The sequence below is a fragment of the Sturnus vulgaris genome, chromosome 26 (assembly GCF_052056855.1).
Source record: "Sturnus vulgaris isolate bStuVul1 chromosome 26, bStuVul1.hap1, whole genome shotgun sequence".
Taxonomy (NCBI): domain Eukaryota; kingdom Metazoa; phylum Chordata; class Aves; order Passeriformes; family Sturnidae; genus Sturnus; species Sturnus vulgaris.
Genome location: NC_142268.1, coordinates 4,642,906 through 4,658,322, shown reverse-complemented (window position 1 = coordinate 4,658,322; position 15,417 = coordinate 4,642,906). Strand labels below are relative to the sequence as shown.

General features: G+C 55.8%; 1 protein-coding gene across 10 annotated transcripts in view; it reads right to left on the bottom strand.

Moving 5' to 3' along the window:
* TCF3 (transcription factor 3) overlaps nt 1-15,417 on the bottom strand; it is an 83,229-nt gene that overhangs the window by 23,879 nt on the left and 43,933 nt on the right. For 7 of the 10 annotated variants that reach the window (XM_088179370.1, XM_088179364.1, XM_088179365.1 and 4 more), the window contains exons 5-8: nt 14,681-14,777; nt 5,426-5,493; nt 2,426-2,555; nt 811-860 (exon numbers count right to left, since the gene is read on the bottom strand). In XM_088179370.1, the coding sequence (XP_088035496.1) occupies nt 811-860; nt 2,426-2,555; nt 5,426-5,493; nt 14,681-14,777 (345 nt within the window). The remainder of the gene's footprint in view (nt 1-810; nt 861-2,425; nt 2,556-5,425; nt 5,494-14,680; nt 14,778-15,417) is intronic. The other 3 variants (XM_014884399.2, XM_014884400.2, XM_014884401.2) reach the window with 1 other exon arrangement.

Here is a 15,417-nt window from a genome sequence, read left to right as displayed (position 1 = left end):
TTTTCCCCATGGATGGGGGAGTTCCCTGGGGAATGGAGGAGGATTTTCCCCATGGATGGGGGAGTTCCCTGGGGAATGGAGGAGGATTTTCCCCATGGATGGGGGTGTTCCCTGGGGAATGGAGGAGGATTTTCCCCATGGATGGGGGTGTTCCCTGGGGAATGGAGGAGGATTTTCCCCATGGATGGGGGTGTTCCCTGGGGAATGGGGGAGTGTCACCCCAGCTCTGGCAGAGAGTGAGGGCACATCTCCAGCACTGCCCCGGGCTGGGGACAGAGCCCAATGGGCCAGAGCCGTCCCCCTCCAAGCACACAAACATTCCAGCCAGGAATGCAGCCCCGGCCGCCAGACAGCTCCCGTGTTCCTGCAGGAGCCCTGCAGCCCGCTCCAATTAGCTTTCCTGGAGATCCCATTACTCGCAGCCACAAAGCCATTGTTGAGTTTATTCCCCTGAACAGCCGCGGGAGCAGGGATCGCTATTCCTGCAGGCTGCTCAGCTTTCCTGTAAAGCAGCGCACACCTGGAGCGGGCTCAGCTGCCTCCCCCAGCGCAACTGCGCCGCTTCCCCCGGCCCTGAAAGCCGAGCCCCGGTGTCGCCTTTCACTCGCGACATAGCGGCAAACCCGGCCCAGGCTGCGGGCCAGGGGCCCACGGCTCCGGCTGCTTCCCCTCGGAGCTCTCCCCATTCTCACACACGGGAAATCCCGTCCCCAGCCCGCTGCCATCCCAGCCCGCCATGGCCGGGATTGCCCGGGGCCGCAGGGATGGTTCCCAGGGCACGGGAAATGGGAACACGCTGCTGCCACTTACCGAGGAGGGGAGTCCAGGAGGCACCTTCCGAACCTTTTTGGGCTGTCCATCTGGGGTACAGAAAAGAGGATCTGAGTTTTCAAGGGGTTAGAGGGAGGGGGAATGAGCTGCAGCAAAAGACTCCAGGTTGGAAACTGCAGGTACAGACAGGACTGAGATCCCAAATGATCCCAAATGTGGCCAAGGAAGCATCAGCAGTGAAAATGTCCAAGGATGAGCCTCTCCAAATCTTGTCTGCACCCTTTGAGGGCAGGTTTCACACCCACACAGAGATCCCAGGACAGTAAGGGCTTGTTGGAAGACACTGAGCACATAAATATAATAACATGTAATGTTATAACCCCACACTGGGGTTTTTTTTGGAAACACTTTAAAATTTGAAGTGGGTTTGTGAAGAGAGGATGCAGAAAGGGAACACATGCAGGGCTGGGCTGTATTTTCATTTGCTTCCTACACAGGGATAGTCTTGGGAAAGCTTCACTGCTGCAGGAGGCAGGGACACACCCCAGCCCATCCAGTTTCAGCTCTGGAGGGGGGACAGAGTGTCCTGGAGGAAGGGGACAGTTCAGGGAGCTGGCAGGAAAACATCTAGAAGTGGCTCAAGGGGAAACACAGGCTAAATTAAAAAAAAAAATGTATTTTCCATAATTATTATTTTAATAACTATTTTCCCATAATTACGTTTTATTGTTTTTCATTATTATTTATTATTTTTCATAATTATGGAAAGCCCTGGCTGGGGGGTGCAGGGTGCTAACACAGCAACCTGCCAAGCCAGGGACTCTGCTGGGATGCACCTCCAGAGCAGAAATTCATCCCACAGAATGCTAGAGAATCATTTTCCAGGCTGAAACCAGAGTAGGTGCCTTTTTCTGAAAAGCACTGAAATATGCACCCATCACTGGGTCACTTCTGGTTTCATTTGTTGGGGAAAGCCCGAAATAGCAGCAGTAAAGTGGCTCTGGAGGGTGCAGGGGGAACTGTGATGAGAAACACAAGTTCTGGGGAACTGGAGCTTGTCTTCCCTCTGAAGTTAAATTCACATCTGACCCCGGGCTTTGGTAAAAGCTGATTCCCAGGTCGATCCAGACATGGGCAAGCCCTGCTTGGGAACAGCAGAGCGGGCAGGGAGTGCTCCTGGAGCAAACATTCCCTGTGCACAGCGCCCTCACCTCCCGCTGCCTCCTGCCCTGCTCCTGCCAGTCCTGCCTGCTGCAGCTCCTGGAGAGCCACCAGCCATAGAGAGAGCCTCCAGGGCAGCCCGGGGTCTGCCAGCAGGGAAGAGTGATGTGCAGTGTGGCTGGAGGGGCTTTTACAAGAGCCTCAAGCCATTTGCTGCTTTCAGCTAATCTGGTATTTTCCAGACAGAGGGAAATTGTACCTGATTCTGAGCACCCCTTTTTTGACGTTAGATCTCTCTCTCTCTCTGTATATATAAGAGATATTTATATGCATTCCCTCCCCAAAAAAGACTAAATGCCAAATTCATGCCAGGGGCACATGACAACATCAGTCGCTCATTCCCAACATCAATGTCCTCATTCCCAAAGGCAGATGTGACTAGGGCACCTGCCCAGGGGGCATGGTGGCACCCGGGGGACATGCAGGCACTCACCTATGCTGCTCTCAGCACCTCTCCTTCGAGGATTGTTGGGATAAGAAAAATACTGAGACCCCCCTTTGCCCCCGGTGGGGGACAGCGTGCTCGGGCTGGCGATTCCCATCTCGCCGGGCAGGAAACCAGGCTGCAAACAAGGAGAGAGAAAAGCCCTTCCATGGAATTACACTGCAAAACGACTCGCTGGCAGAGAACAGAGCTGCTTTGAGCCACCTTCACACCAATTCAGCTGAGGGGAAAAATAAACATGAGCCAAGGGGCCAGGAGGGAAAGCAAATGCGTAAATATGGGGGTGGAGGTGGGGGATTAGGTGTGGAGGAACAAAAGGGGCTTTCAGCTTGTGCTTTCCTGCGGGACCCCAGCAAGGAACCTCTGCAAAGCAGGGATGCAAACCAGCAGGTGCCATGGTGGGGGACATCGTGGTCCCACAGTCACCTTGCAGGTGCCATGGTAGGACCATCATGGTCCCACGCTCACCTTGATGTCCAGGAGGACAAGATGAGCCCCATGTCACCAGCCTGTGTCGTGGCCAGTGCCCTGGAATGGCGCTGCCACTGCTCAGGGTGGTTTTCTCCTGAGTTTTATCAGGGAAAAGCCAAATCCCTCTTTCTAAAGCCAGGAAACTCCTCCCTCGTGTTTATCCCGGCTGACCTTGGGCACGCTGGGAAGCAGGGCAGAGCTGGGGGAGCTGGAGCCCAGGGTGCTCCCTCCTGGGCCAGAGCCTCTCCTCCAGCACTGCCCCTCTCACCTCGGGAGGAAGTTCAGTGTATTTACATGGAACTGAACAGGGCTGGCAAAGGGCCCTCAAGTCCCAAAAGCTCAGCTTTGACCCATCTTCCGAGGGCAACACATGGAAATAAAGGAGGATTTCAGGCTTTTGAGAAACTGGAAAGAAAAACCTTTGCTTTCAAACTCCATCTCCTCCAGAAAGGGGTCAGGGAGGGAAAGAGGAGCTCGTGTGTTCACAGCTGGTGACATTCCTGCAATCTGTTCCACTGCTCAGGTTTCCTCTGCTCCGGACCCGCTCTGTGCTCGGCCAAGGAAAGCACCCGGAGGGATCCCGGGAGCTGCTGCCCTGCTCCTCCTGCAGGAGCCCACTGGGATTTTGAGGCAATTTCCCAGAGAAAGGGGTTTTCTCTCCTTGGGGATGCCCCAGGAGATGGTTCGGGGTTAAACAAGGGGGAAATGTTCTGCCAGCTGTGCCCCAGAGCAGGGCACTTTTGGGGAAAAACCCGATCCCCATCCAGGGCAACTCCAACAGACAATTTTTCATCTTTGCAAAAATAATTGAAAAAAAAGGTCAACCCCCCTCACTCCCTCAAACTGGAGCCAGAAGCAACAACTGCTCTGGGGGCGACAGAGGCTCCATTGGCCTCCCCCCCACCCCCTACAAGGGGGTTTTGTCTCCTCTCCACATCAAGTGGGATTTGCCACCCGATCCCAAGCCCTGTGCCTGCCTCTCCTGGGGCCTCTCCTGGCCATTTGCCCCCCCATTTCTGTTACCTTATATTCCCCCTCCTCCAACGAAAGCCCAGCAAAACCATCACATCCAAAAGCAACACTTGGCACTGGGCCCGGTTTTCTTTGAGCAGCTTCAGTGGTAAATGAAATCCACTCTGGCACAGCCAGCACAGCTGCTCCAGCAAAGGAAACATCCTCACTTCAGAGAGGAGGAAATTATGACAAATTTGTGTAAAATTAAAACATGTAATATGTGTGTGTGTACATGGATAAAATAAAAGCTGTCCGGCCAAGAGCTCCTCCCTTGGCTGCAGTGCTGGGACTGTTTCCCCAGGGCCACGCCGGGCACTGAGGGGCACTTGGAGCCACACATCAAAGGGAGGTGCTCGCTCCTTCCTGACAAACTATTTCTGGATGCTGGTGGCAGCACGAGAGGTTATCTCAGGGCTTGGATTGACACCTGTGGTATTCCCCACAGGAACTAAAGCTGTTCCCCCAGCAGAGTCCCGGGGTTCACATGGGGTGACCCAACGGGGCCAGGCTGTGTCTGCTGGAGGTGGCTCTGGTGTGCTGGGTCCCTTCCAGGATTGTGGAGATCATGTTGTCCCAGAAGGATTTGGGTTGGGACCCTCCCAGGGAACAATTCCTGCCCAGTATCCCATCCGCCCTGCCCTCTGGCAGTGGAAGCCATTCCCTGTGTCCTGTCCCTCCATCCCTTGTCCCCAGTCCCTCTCCAGCTCTCCTGGAGCCCCTTTAGGCCCTGCAAGGGGCTCTCAGCTCTCCCTGGAGCCTTCTCCTCTCCAGCTGAGCACCCCCAGCTCTCCCAGCCTGTCCCCAGAGCAGAGGGGCTCCAGCCCTTGGAGCATCTCCGTGGTTCCTCTGGCCTGGCTCCAGCAGCTCCACATCCTGATGGAGCTCCAGGGCTGGACAGAGAGCTCCTGCTGCAGGTCCTGCATCAACAGCCCCACCATAAAGCCACAGCTCCACCTGACAGTCACTCAAATGATGCTGCAGCAGCACAGAAACCAGTCAGAGACCCTCCCTCCCCAGAACTGGGACACAGGACACTGGCCAGGGAACTGTGAGTTGCTGCTGAAAAGGGAAAGCCCAGGCAGGCAATGGAGGGGATGGAGCTTCCTGGAATGCTCCCCTGCCCACGGCCAGCCTGGCACAGGGAAAAGTGTTGCTTGGATCTGACTCCCTGGAACTCCCCAGCAAGGCAGCATGGCTGGGTCACAGCTGATCAAATCCAAACCAGGAGTAACAATAACAAAACAAGTGAGGCTGAAGAAGATTGGGAAAGAATCGAGAGGCTGCTACAACCAACATTTTCTAACCTCTGACAACTCTTCTAAGCCAGAAGCACACACCAGTGTGAACCACCAACACCCTACAGAGGTTTTGGAGCAGGGCAGAGGCTTCCCAGGACCCCACGCACAGAGATGAGATGTAAATCCAGGCTGGTTTTCATTACCAGACTTTCACTCTCGGGAGTCAGTAAATGAAGCAGAAAATCTCACTGCATTTTATCATTACCTGGCTTAGTCCTGGCATCCCTGTGTCTCTTCCAAATGTGGAGTATGAGGCTCTTTCACTGCTCTTCCCTGCAGAAGAAGAAGAGAAAATACAAGGTTTGGGGTAAGAGAGAGGAGAGGGGAGGGGGTTTTTTTGCCCCCAGGCACCTGGATCCTGCTAAGGGACAAATCCTGTTCCTGTGCGGCAGCTTGCCCTGACCTCCCACGAAGGGACAGCCTGAAAAGCTCGTGCTAAATCAGGAGCTGCTTTCAGTTCATGGAGAGCAGGTCCATAAACACCAAAAGCCTGGAGCTGCAGTGGCACAGGGAAGTGCTTGTGGCCATGGAAACTGGCAGTGTCAGCCCCGAGCCAAAAGCTTGCTGCAGACACCGCAGAGCTGCCAGCTGGACTTGGCAGGGCCAGGCTGGAGCAGACCAAGGGCCAGGAGCAGTTACCAGAGCCCGGGTGTGCTTTCCAGACAGCAGGAAATGCAATCCCAGCACATGAGAGCTGAGCTCCTGCTCCACACAGGGCTGTGGGCACCTTCCTCCCCTCTCCTGGGTGAGGTTCAGCTTCCCAAAACCTGTGGTTCCTCACAGCCAGAGCATCGCTGCCAGTGGGGATCTGGGTGCCAACAGCCCCGTGCCAGCAGTGCCTGTGTGCCCCTGTGAACTTGATAGAATCCCAGAAGGATTTGGGTTGGAAAGGACCTCAAAGCTCATCCAGTGCCACCTCCTCCATGAGCAGGGAAACCTTCCACCTTCCAGGCTGCTCCAAGCCCCAATGTCCAGCCTGGCCTGGGACACTGCCAGGGATCCAGGGGCAGCCACAGCTGCTCTGGGCACCCTGTGCCAGGGCCTGCCCACCCTGCCAGGGAACAATTCCTTCCCAATATCCCATCCAGCCGTGTCCTCTGGCAGTGGGAAGCCATTGCCTCTTGTCCTGGTACTCAGGATCAATGAGGGCTTCTCTCACAACCACCTCACCCTGTACAAATGCAGCTGTGGGATGTTCCCTCCCTGAAACATCCTGGCACTCTCCTGCCTCATGGGCACTGCCCTGGGCACAGCATGGCCCCAGCCAGCAGCAGCCAGGGGGGCCAGGACAGCAAAGGACACAAGAAAGGGAGGAAGGGAACAGTTCTATGCTGTCCCTGGAGCAGCTGGAGGCACAACAGTGTCCTTTGGGATTCTCTCCATCCCCCTAAAGCAAAACCAGACACTCTTCTAGTGGGGAACAGGCACTCCACCAGGCCCCACCCTCAAACCCTTCCCGAAAAGGGGATCACAGATCACATCCTGCTGCCGGTCTGGCTTAGGGAGCAAAATTGGGAGGGGCAGGATTTTGCCAATCTGCTTAGTCTAAAGCCAGCCCCGGACCCACTAAGATGCAGGTTAATGCACTGGGGCGACGCTGAGGCTGGCAGGATTCTCCCCAGCCCACTAAGAGGTTTTTGGGGAGCAGATGAAGAGGGGAAGGGAAGCCTCAAACCAGCCCCCTGAAGCTCAGGGCCCAGAGTGCCAAACTGGTTTGTGTTGGAAGGGATCTTGAAGATCATCTCATTGTAGCCCCTGCCATGGGTAGGGACACCTTCCACTGTCCCAGGCTGCTCCAAGCCCTGTCCAGCCTGGCCTGGGACACTGCCAGGGATCCAGGGGCAGCCACAGCTGCTCTGGGCACCCTGTGCCAGATGGGAAGAGAGGAGGCTGCTCATTTTGCAACCTTACCATGGAGGACTTTAACTCAACCCAAAAATTTTAGAGTGGATTCCTCCACTCCAACCCCCCAAGCCCCAGACCCCCATTCCTGCTGGGAAGGTCCTGGCAGGGTGCAGCCTCCCCCTCCCTCTGTCCAGTGACAGCCGGAGGCTCTGGGTGCTGCTGCCATTTCCTTTCAGAGGCTTAAACGCTAAGTAAACAAAGGTCAAAGTGTCAGAGGATGGATCTCCTAAATGACCTAATTTCTAAAAGAGCTTAAGAGCTCGATCTGCCACAGCACCAGCCACGGGCACAAAGGACTCAGCAGGTTGTGGCATCAGGCAGGTCCTGATTACTCCTAAAGCAGAGGAAAAGCAGGGTAATGCCAGGGGGATTTAGCTGGACAGCAGCAGCAGCCAAGTCTCCCATTTGATAACACACTGCTGCTTCCATGTGTGACTGCAGTGGGAACCACAGAATCACAGAATGGTTTGGGTTGGAAGGGACCCTAAAACCCATCCAGTTCCACCCCCTGCCATGGGCAGGGACACCTTCCACTGTCCCAGGGTGCTCCAAGCCCCAACCAGCAGCCTCTTCCATCACCCCAGAGAAACTGGGCGGAAGCAGGGGGCTCCTGGATGTGTGTGAGAAGGTGAAGGGACACTGGGCAATCCCCAACCATGTGATGTTTAACAGGGCAAGTGTGGGATCCAGCCCTGGGATGGGGCAGCCCTGGATGCAGGGACAGGCTGGGAATGAGAGGCTGGAGAGCAGCACCGTGGGAAGGGACCTGGGGGTCCTGGTGGGTGGCAAGTTGGATCTGAGTCACTGCTGGCAGCCCAAAGGGCCACCAGGCCCAGGGAGGGATTGTCCCACTCTGCTCTGCACTGGGGCAGCCTCACCTCCAGGGCTGGGGGCACCTTGGGCACCACAAGATCAGAAGGACCCAGAGGTGTTGGAGAGTGTCCAAAGGAGGGACACGGAGCTGGGGAAGCTCTGAGGAGCAGCTGAGGGCACTCGGCTCGTTCAGCTGGAGCAGAGGAGACTGAGGGGAGACTCCTCGGGGGCTGCAGCTCCTCCCGAGGGGAGGCAGAGGGGCAGGGGCTGAGCTCTGCTCTGGGCCAGGGCCAGGAGCCCAGGAAGGGCTGGAGCTGTGCCAGGGCTTGGCATGGAGCTCAGGGAAAGGTTCTTCCCCCCGAGGGTGCTGGGCACTGCCCAGGCTCCCCAGGGAATGGTCCCGGCCCCAAGGCTGCCAGAGCTCCAGGAGCGTTTGGACAGCGCTCTCAGGGATGCTCAGGGTGGGATTGTTGGGGGGTCTGTGCAGGGACAGGATAGGGACTCATGGACTTGTGGGTCCCTTCTAGCTCAGGATATTCCAGGATTCTATGAACCCAGTGCCAGCTCTGCACTGCTCCAAACCCACAGCCTTCTCTGGATTTCTCTCATTCCTCACTCAGCATCTGCTGCAGCCTTGGGCCTGCAGGTGCCCCTTGGGATGGGGCTCACTGGGAAAGATAGGGCAGCCCTGGCCAGCCCCAGCTCCTGCACCCTCCATCATCACATAACAAGGGAAAAAAGCAGCAAAAAACTCAGCAGAAGAAATTTTACATTTAAGTGTCTATGAAAACAAGGCAGAAGAAAGAGTGGGAAACTTTTCTGGACTGGAATGTACCTAAGCCTGCTGAAATTCAAAAGGTGCACAAGCTGGGCAAGGAAAGGCTGAACTTGCCAGCAGAAGGAGCTGTTTCTGTGGGCAGGAAGATGGCACAGGTGGCAAACCCAGACCCACCCTGTCACTCCTTGGCAGCCACAGCCCAGGGCACCAACCAGGAAAGGTGGCAAAGCCCCAGGAAGGAGGCAAGGACCAGGATGGAGACAAGTCCCAGTAACTTGGGAAAAACCCATCAGGAAGCTCCCCAAACTCCATCTTGCTCCCAGCAGAATTCCTGAAATCCTGCAGATGGGCGTGGAGGGATCTTGTGGGAGGAGGAGGAGGTAGTGGGAATAAATCCCTTGTAGAGGAAAGGGTTTCCTTTGGAAAGGAGGTGAAGCACAGTGGAGGCACCTTGAGTCGGTGCACCCAGACACTGGCTGAGAGCACTCAGCATTTCTAGATCTTTCTGCCATCCCCCTCCTGCCTTTCCCCTGCCAGCTCATTCTGCTGCTCCTCACCTCCCTGCGCTGCCTGCAGCCCTGCCTAAGGAGCCATTTCCCAGCCTCTCTCCTCTCCCAGCATGTTCCCTCTTGCAGGATCTGGCTGTGTGGGGCTCTGGGAAGCCTCCCCCAGCCCTGCCTTCACGCAGGGCTTTTCCAGAGGAACCCCCCACGCCGTTTGTGCGACTCCTCCCAAAGGCACATCTGCTCCTGAGCTTGGAGACGGTGGAAAAAGAACAACTGCTCTTCTCGGAGGTTCCCACCCGCTCTGGCAGTGTCAGGGATTGGCTCTGGCACCCTGGATCATGGCAGCATCTCACCTCCACCGGAGCAAACTGCTTTTACATAAATTTGCCATTTTTCACATAGACCACAAAATCACAGAATAGCCCGAGTTGGAAGGGATCCACAGGGATCACTGAAGTCCAACTCCTGGCCCTACACTTGACAGCCCAAGAAAAAAAATTTAAATGCTGCCTACAAGTTTTTCCAGCACTGGCAGAACCAGTGCCCCCACATCACCCCAGCCCAGCACAGCCACCACCCACCATGCACCTCCCCCAGCCCCACACTGCTAATTCCATTAGAATTCCGGCCTGGGGGAAAAGGGGAGGCAAAACACAGCCAGGGATTAAAAACAGGCAGGAAAAAAAGAAGTTAAAAATCCAGGAGCAGCAACAACACCCTGATTAAACCTATTGTCCAGGAAGACCCCAATCTACAGGCACTGACAATACCCACCCGATTAGGAACACTGCTCTGAAAGGCAGCTAATTACTAGAAATAATTACTAGAAAGAAATCTGTTATAGCTTATCAGTTTCTTCTCTGTTTAACCACCCCATTCCCCGCCTGTCCCTGCTGAAGATGAATGGTAAATTGTGAAATTGGTGACTTCAAATAGACAAAAAGCCTCTCTCACCCTCCTCATCCTCTGAAAGGAGCCGGTTTTTCACTGTGCTGTGTCCTGGCACCATCCCGGGACAGCCAGAGATGCTCCTGTCACCTCTCCCAACCCCAGGCTGGGAAGCTCAAAACTCCCCAGGAGGTTCCCTGTCCTCCAAGAAACCAAAGGCTCAAAGCTGGAAATCTTGGAGGAGGGAACAATGGAGGGCTCAGACATTGGTGCTGCACCTGCTCACCTGGTTCAAAGCCCCCACCTGGCAGCCTGGCATGCTTCTCACTCAGAGCACTGATGTTGTTTATATTCTGGGATTTAGAATCACGGAATCCTGAAATATCTTGAGCTGGATCCCTCAGGGATGATCAGTGCAGCCCCTGTCCCTGCACAGACCCCCCAACAATCCCACCCTGAGCATCCCTGAGAGCGCTGTCCAAACGCTCCTGGAGCTCTGGCAGCCTTGGGGCCGGGACCATTCCCTAGGGAGCCTGGGCAGTGCCCAGCACCCTCGGGGGGAAGAACCTTTCCCTGAGCTCCATGCCAAGCCCTGGCACAGCTCCAGCCCTTCCTGGGCTCCTGGCCCTGGCCCAGAGCAGAGCTCAGCCCCTGCCCCTCTGCCTCCCCTCGGGAGGAGCTGCAGCCCCCGAGGAGTCTCCCCTCAGTCTCCTCTGCTCCAGCTGAACGAGCCAAGTGCCCTCAGCTGCTCCTCAGAGCTTCCCCAGCTCCACGTCGCTAATTTGAACTTTTTCTAATTTATTTTCTTACTTTTTTGACAAATTTAGGCTATTCAGTGCAGTGCAACACAGTCCAGAGCTCCCTGCCCATCTGTCCTGCAGAGAGCTCTGACTCTCACCATCAGCTGTGGAGCTGAAGCTGTGGCACACGGAAGTGACTGAAGATTCCCCTCACAATGTGCCTTTAATGAGAGCAGGAGGGGCATCACCCACAGCCCTGTGGGAGCCCTGGATGGGGGATGCAGCCCCTCTTGGCTCTGTGCTGAAGGTGCTTCCCAGAGTCAAGCTCTCATCATGCCTCATGTTCATCCAAAGAACATCCATGAGCTCAAACTCAAAAGCTGAACAGATAAGAGTGCTGTTCCTTTCAAACTGCCTTTGGATCAGGTGTGCACCCTGTGATCCACAAGGTCAACAGCCAGACTGGGCTGGACTGGGGTGAGGAGCAGTGACCATCCCTCCAGCTGCCACCTGCTGCTGTTCCTGCTCTGCAGCCACTGCAGGGAACAACTGGGATTAAATCAGAGCTTTGTACTCCCCCAGCTCCACCCCAGGGGCTGAGCAGCCCCTTCCTCACCGCCCCTGGGAGGGGACTCAGGCTAGGGAGGGGGACCCTGGGCAGGAGAGGAGGGCTTGGGCTGGGGTGACACCAAAGGGCCCAACAGGAACAAGGGGCAGGGATGCAGCCTGTGGGGATTTCAGGGATGTGCTGGCAGTGTCCTGCTCCCCTCACACTCAGAACTGCTTTCCTTCTCTCCTGGGCCAGCAGATCCCTCCAGCCCTGCCTTTCCCACAGAGTTTGCTGCTGTGGAGTTCCCAGCACAGAGACACACTGGGCAGAAATCTGCATGGACACATTGCACTGCTCCCTTACCCAAAGGGCCCCTCCACGCTGCAGCTTCCCAATCCCTCTCCTTGCTCCCTGCTCTGTCAGATCACTCTGAGTGCTGACAGGGCTCATGCAGGAGGGGGAGTACCAGCTGCACCAGGGGCCCAAAATGCCACCAGCCTACAGGGACAGGGGAGGTCTTCAGCCTGAAAGGGATGAGATCACTGCCTCAAAGCTCAGGCTGCCAGGAGCTCCTCAGCCCACCAAAGACTGCTCAGAGCACAGCCTCCTTTTCCACGTGGAAAATTGAGGCAAAAAAATCACCATTTGGTCCATTTCTCTGCTGTAGTGTCCTTTTGCTGTGGGAAGGTGCTCCCTGTCCCTAAAGCCCATCCTCAGAGCATAGGAGGCTGCAGCCTGGCCCTGGGACATGCATGGACTCCAGAAACACAAAATCCAAAGGATGGGGGTCCCAGGAGGAGCCATCACCACCCTGACTGCTCAGAGCCTCAGTGCTGACTTTGGAGGGCCCTTTTCAGCTCAGCCTCCCTCTCTACTGACCCAACCCACCACTGCCAACACAGAGCATCCATGCTGCTCCCAAAATGGTTCTTCCCACAGTTCCCGATCCTCCTTGAAGAAATAGAGGTCGAGTGGGAAAGAGATAAAAATTCTGATCTTGGAGAAGGGCTTAGATGTTTCACACAGCTTTCATCCATCAACTACCACAACATGTTCATCCCCATCTGCTCCCTCCACCTCCTCAGATTTTAAATTTCCTGGTTCCACTCAACCACCCCATTAACATGAACTTCCCACTCTGAGGGGCACCTTGCTGGAAAGCAGGGCCTGGCACACAAGGGGACACATTTCCGAAACTCCCCTTTCCCTCCCATTTTTCCTCTGCTTTTACAGAAGCATTATTTTATTTTCCTGCCTTTCCTCTCCCTTATTCCTTTGCATTTTGCCACTCTAAAAGTTTTCAGAAGCAGCTTGGAAAAGAGGAAAAGAAAATCCCATCCCTGCTCTTCCCCATATCCGTCCTTCCCAGCACATGCATGAAGACGTAGGTTTAGACGGGATATTGGGAATAAATTGTTGGCTGTAAGGGTGGGCAGGCCCTGGCACAGGGTGCCCAGAGCAGCTGTGGCTGCCCTTGGATCCCTGGAAGTGTCCAAGGCCAGGTTGGACAGGGCTTGGAGCAGCCTGGGACAGTGTGAGGTGTCCCTGGCCATGGCAGGGGTGGCACTGGATGGGCCTTGAGGTCCTTTCCCACCCAAAGCCCTCCATGATTCTTTGGTTCTACAATGAAAACTGATTTATGCATTTTGGAACCTGCTCCCAGAATCTTTCTACTTTAACCACATTCAATTTATAGGAACAAAAGGGACTCGGTTATATGAGGAACCCTTTCCCCCCTGCTTGTTTCCTATTTCAGTGGTGCTGCCCCTGATCCACCTGGGCAGACAAAGCCCCTCGAGCTGGGGGCCAGAGTGTGGCCACAGTCCTGCTGGCCACAGGGCCAGTGCTCACCTCAGCCCCAGAGCCCCTGGAAATCACCTCACGTGCCAGGGACTGGCTGGGCTTGCAGGGAGAGCCGTGGTGGCTGCCAAGGACCCGGAGCCCCGGCTTTGAGAGGGAGCCAAAGGCGTCTTCCCCACACACATCAAAGGGAAAACCTCTGTGTTCCTCCCCAGGCAGCTCCTTCTCAGCTGGAAACTCTGCAGGCTGCCTTGGCCCCAGGTGTGGGATGGGCTGGGACGGGTCCCCCCACGCACGTCCCCCCCAAGCCCCGGAGCTGCAGCAAGGCCCCCCTGTCCTGCTCAAAAACTTCTCTGTGCTCCACTCACATTGTCCTGGGCCACACAGGGAGGAGGAAGATCCTCCTTGCAGAAGGACAGGGGAAGCTGCTCAGAAAGGCTCCCCCCCTGCACAGGATCTCCAAGGGACACCCAAACCTCATCCCCAACAGCACAAGGGGTGAAGAGGGGGAGCAGAGCTCACAGCGAGCCCCAACCCTGAGCCAGGCCAGGAAGGGCCAACGTGTGGCTGCTCCTGTCCCGGAATCACCCTGCTCTGCTCCTCCCCTTTGCCACCACACCCACAGGGGGGATTTTGTGTTGGGGGATTTTGTATTTCAAACATGATTCCCTTTTCTTACCCCTCCCTTCCAACCATGAGCAAGCCCTGCCCCAGCCCCACTCCTTCCACATGTGCTGGAGCATTTTAACAACCACTGCGTGGGCAAAGATGGGGAGGATAACCCCAATTCCTGACCTAATGCCATTAGAGGTCTCTAAGCCCTCCAGGAGGGATATTTTCTGCTCTTAATCTCTCCTCCCACCCCCGAGCTGGGAGAGGTGGCTGTGTGAATGGTCACAGGATCACCACCCCTGTGAGCTCCTCACACTGCCAGCCTGGAGCTGGGGACGCAGGGGCCAGACAAGGCTGCTGGAGCCTGGCAGGACAGGGGGAGGAGGCCCCTCCAAACCTCACTGCAGCAAAGGGAGCACCCCCAGCTCTCTGGGAAGTGACACAGCCAGCAGGCCCTTGCAAGTCACAGTCACCCAGTGGGTCTGGTTGGAAGTGACCATGGTGGGATCATCTGGTGCCACCTCCCCACTCAAGCAGGGTCTTCCCAAGTCCTTAATAAATCCTTAACAATTAATATCTCTCCCACCCCTAATTCCCAGCTCCCAGGAGCACACTCAGACCATCCTGGTGGGATGCTACTGCCTCAGGGTGCTACCATAAAGCAGGGAAAAATAACCACACACATAAAACAGCTGGCACAGCTGGCACTGGTGGAACCCTCTGGGTACCACCCCCCTGGACCACAGCTTGGAGAACACCTGGAGCAGGTCCAGCACAGGGAACAGCAACGCTGTCCCAATGCTTTCCCCCACCACAGTGGCACGTGTCCCCTGCCCTGGGGACCTGGCAGGCAGCTGCAGGCACTCACCCACGAGTCCAGCTCCCAGGAATGGTGACGAGGAGATGCTGTTGTGGGATGGCAGGTCCCGGTGCTCACCGTAGTGGGGCCCTTCACCATAGCTCTGCTGGGACAACAGGGACAGTCACACCTGAGCCCCATCTCCAAACACAAGGCTGCCAGGGCCCAACCTCCCCCAGGAAGGGACAAAGCCGAAGGCTCCTTGTGAAAAGGGCATGGAAAAGATTTTATCCTCATGCCAAGGCAGTGCAGAGGCCGTGGTGTTGGGAGGAGACATGGCAGCTGGGGACATGGAACCATGCTTTGCTCCATGCTGACAGCTCTTGGACAGTTTGGCACCCACCAGGTAAGAGCCAGGCAGCCCCTCCCTGAACCAAGGGAGTGAAGGGGCAAGGAAAAGGCTGGATAAATGTAAATGCATATTTTTAGATATATTTATATAAATTCTAAATATATAAATGAGAGTTGACACCACAGCCCCAGCTCTGCTGCTGAGTGGAGGGGAGGGAAAGGTGCCGTTGCAAAAACAAATCACATAAACCCATTAAAACAAAAGTGACACCATTTCCACGAAGTTTGGGGCATTTCTCTCTTCCCATACTCAGGTCCCAGTCATGAGGTGTTGCAGTCTCAACTCCTTCCCTGCAAAACCCTACCCAAGATCCCCATCCCCACCAAGGGTGCCATGGCCAGACAATGTGGTGGACTGCAGGGATTCCCTCCTCAGGTTCCCAAAGTCTTGTGGG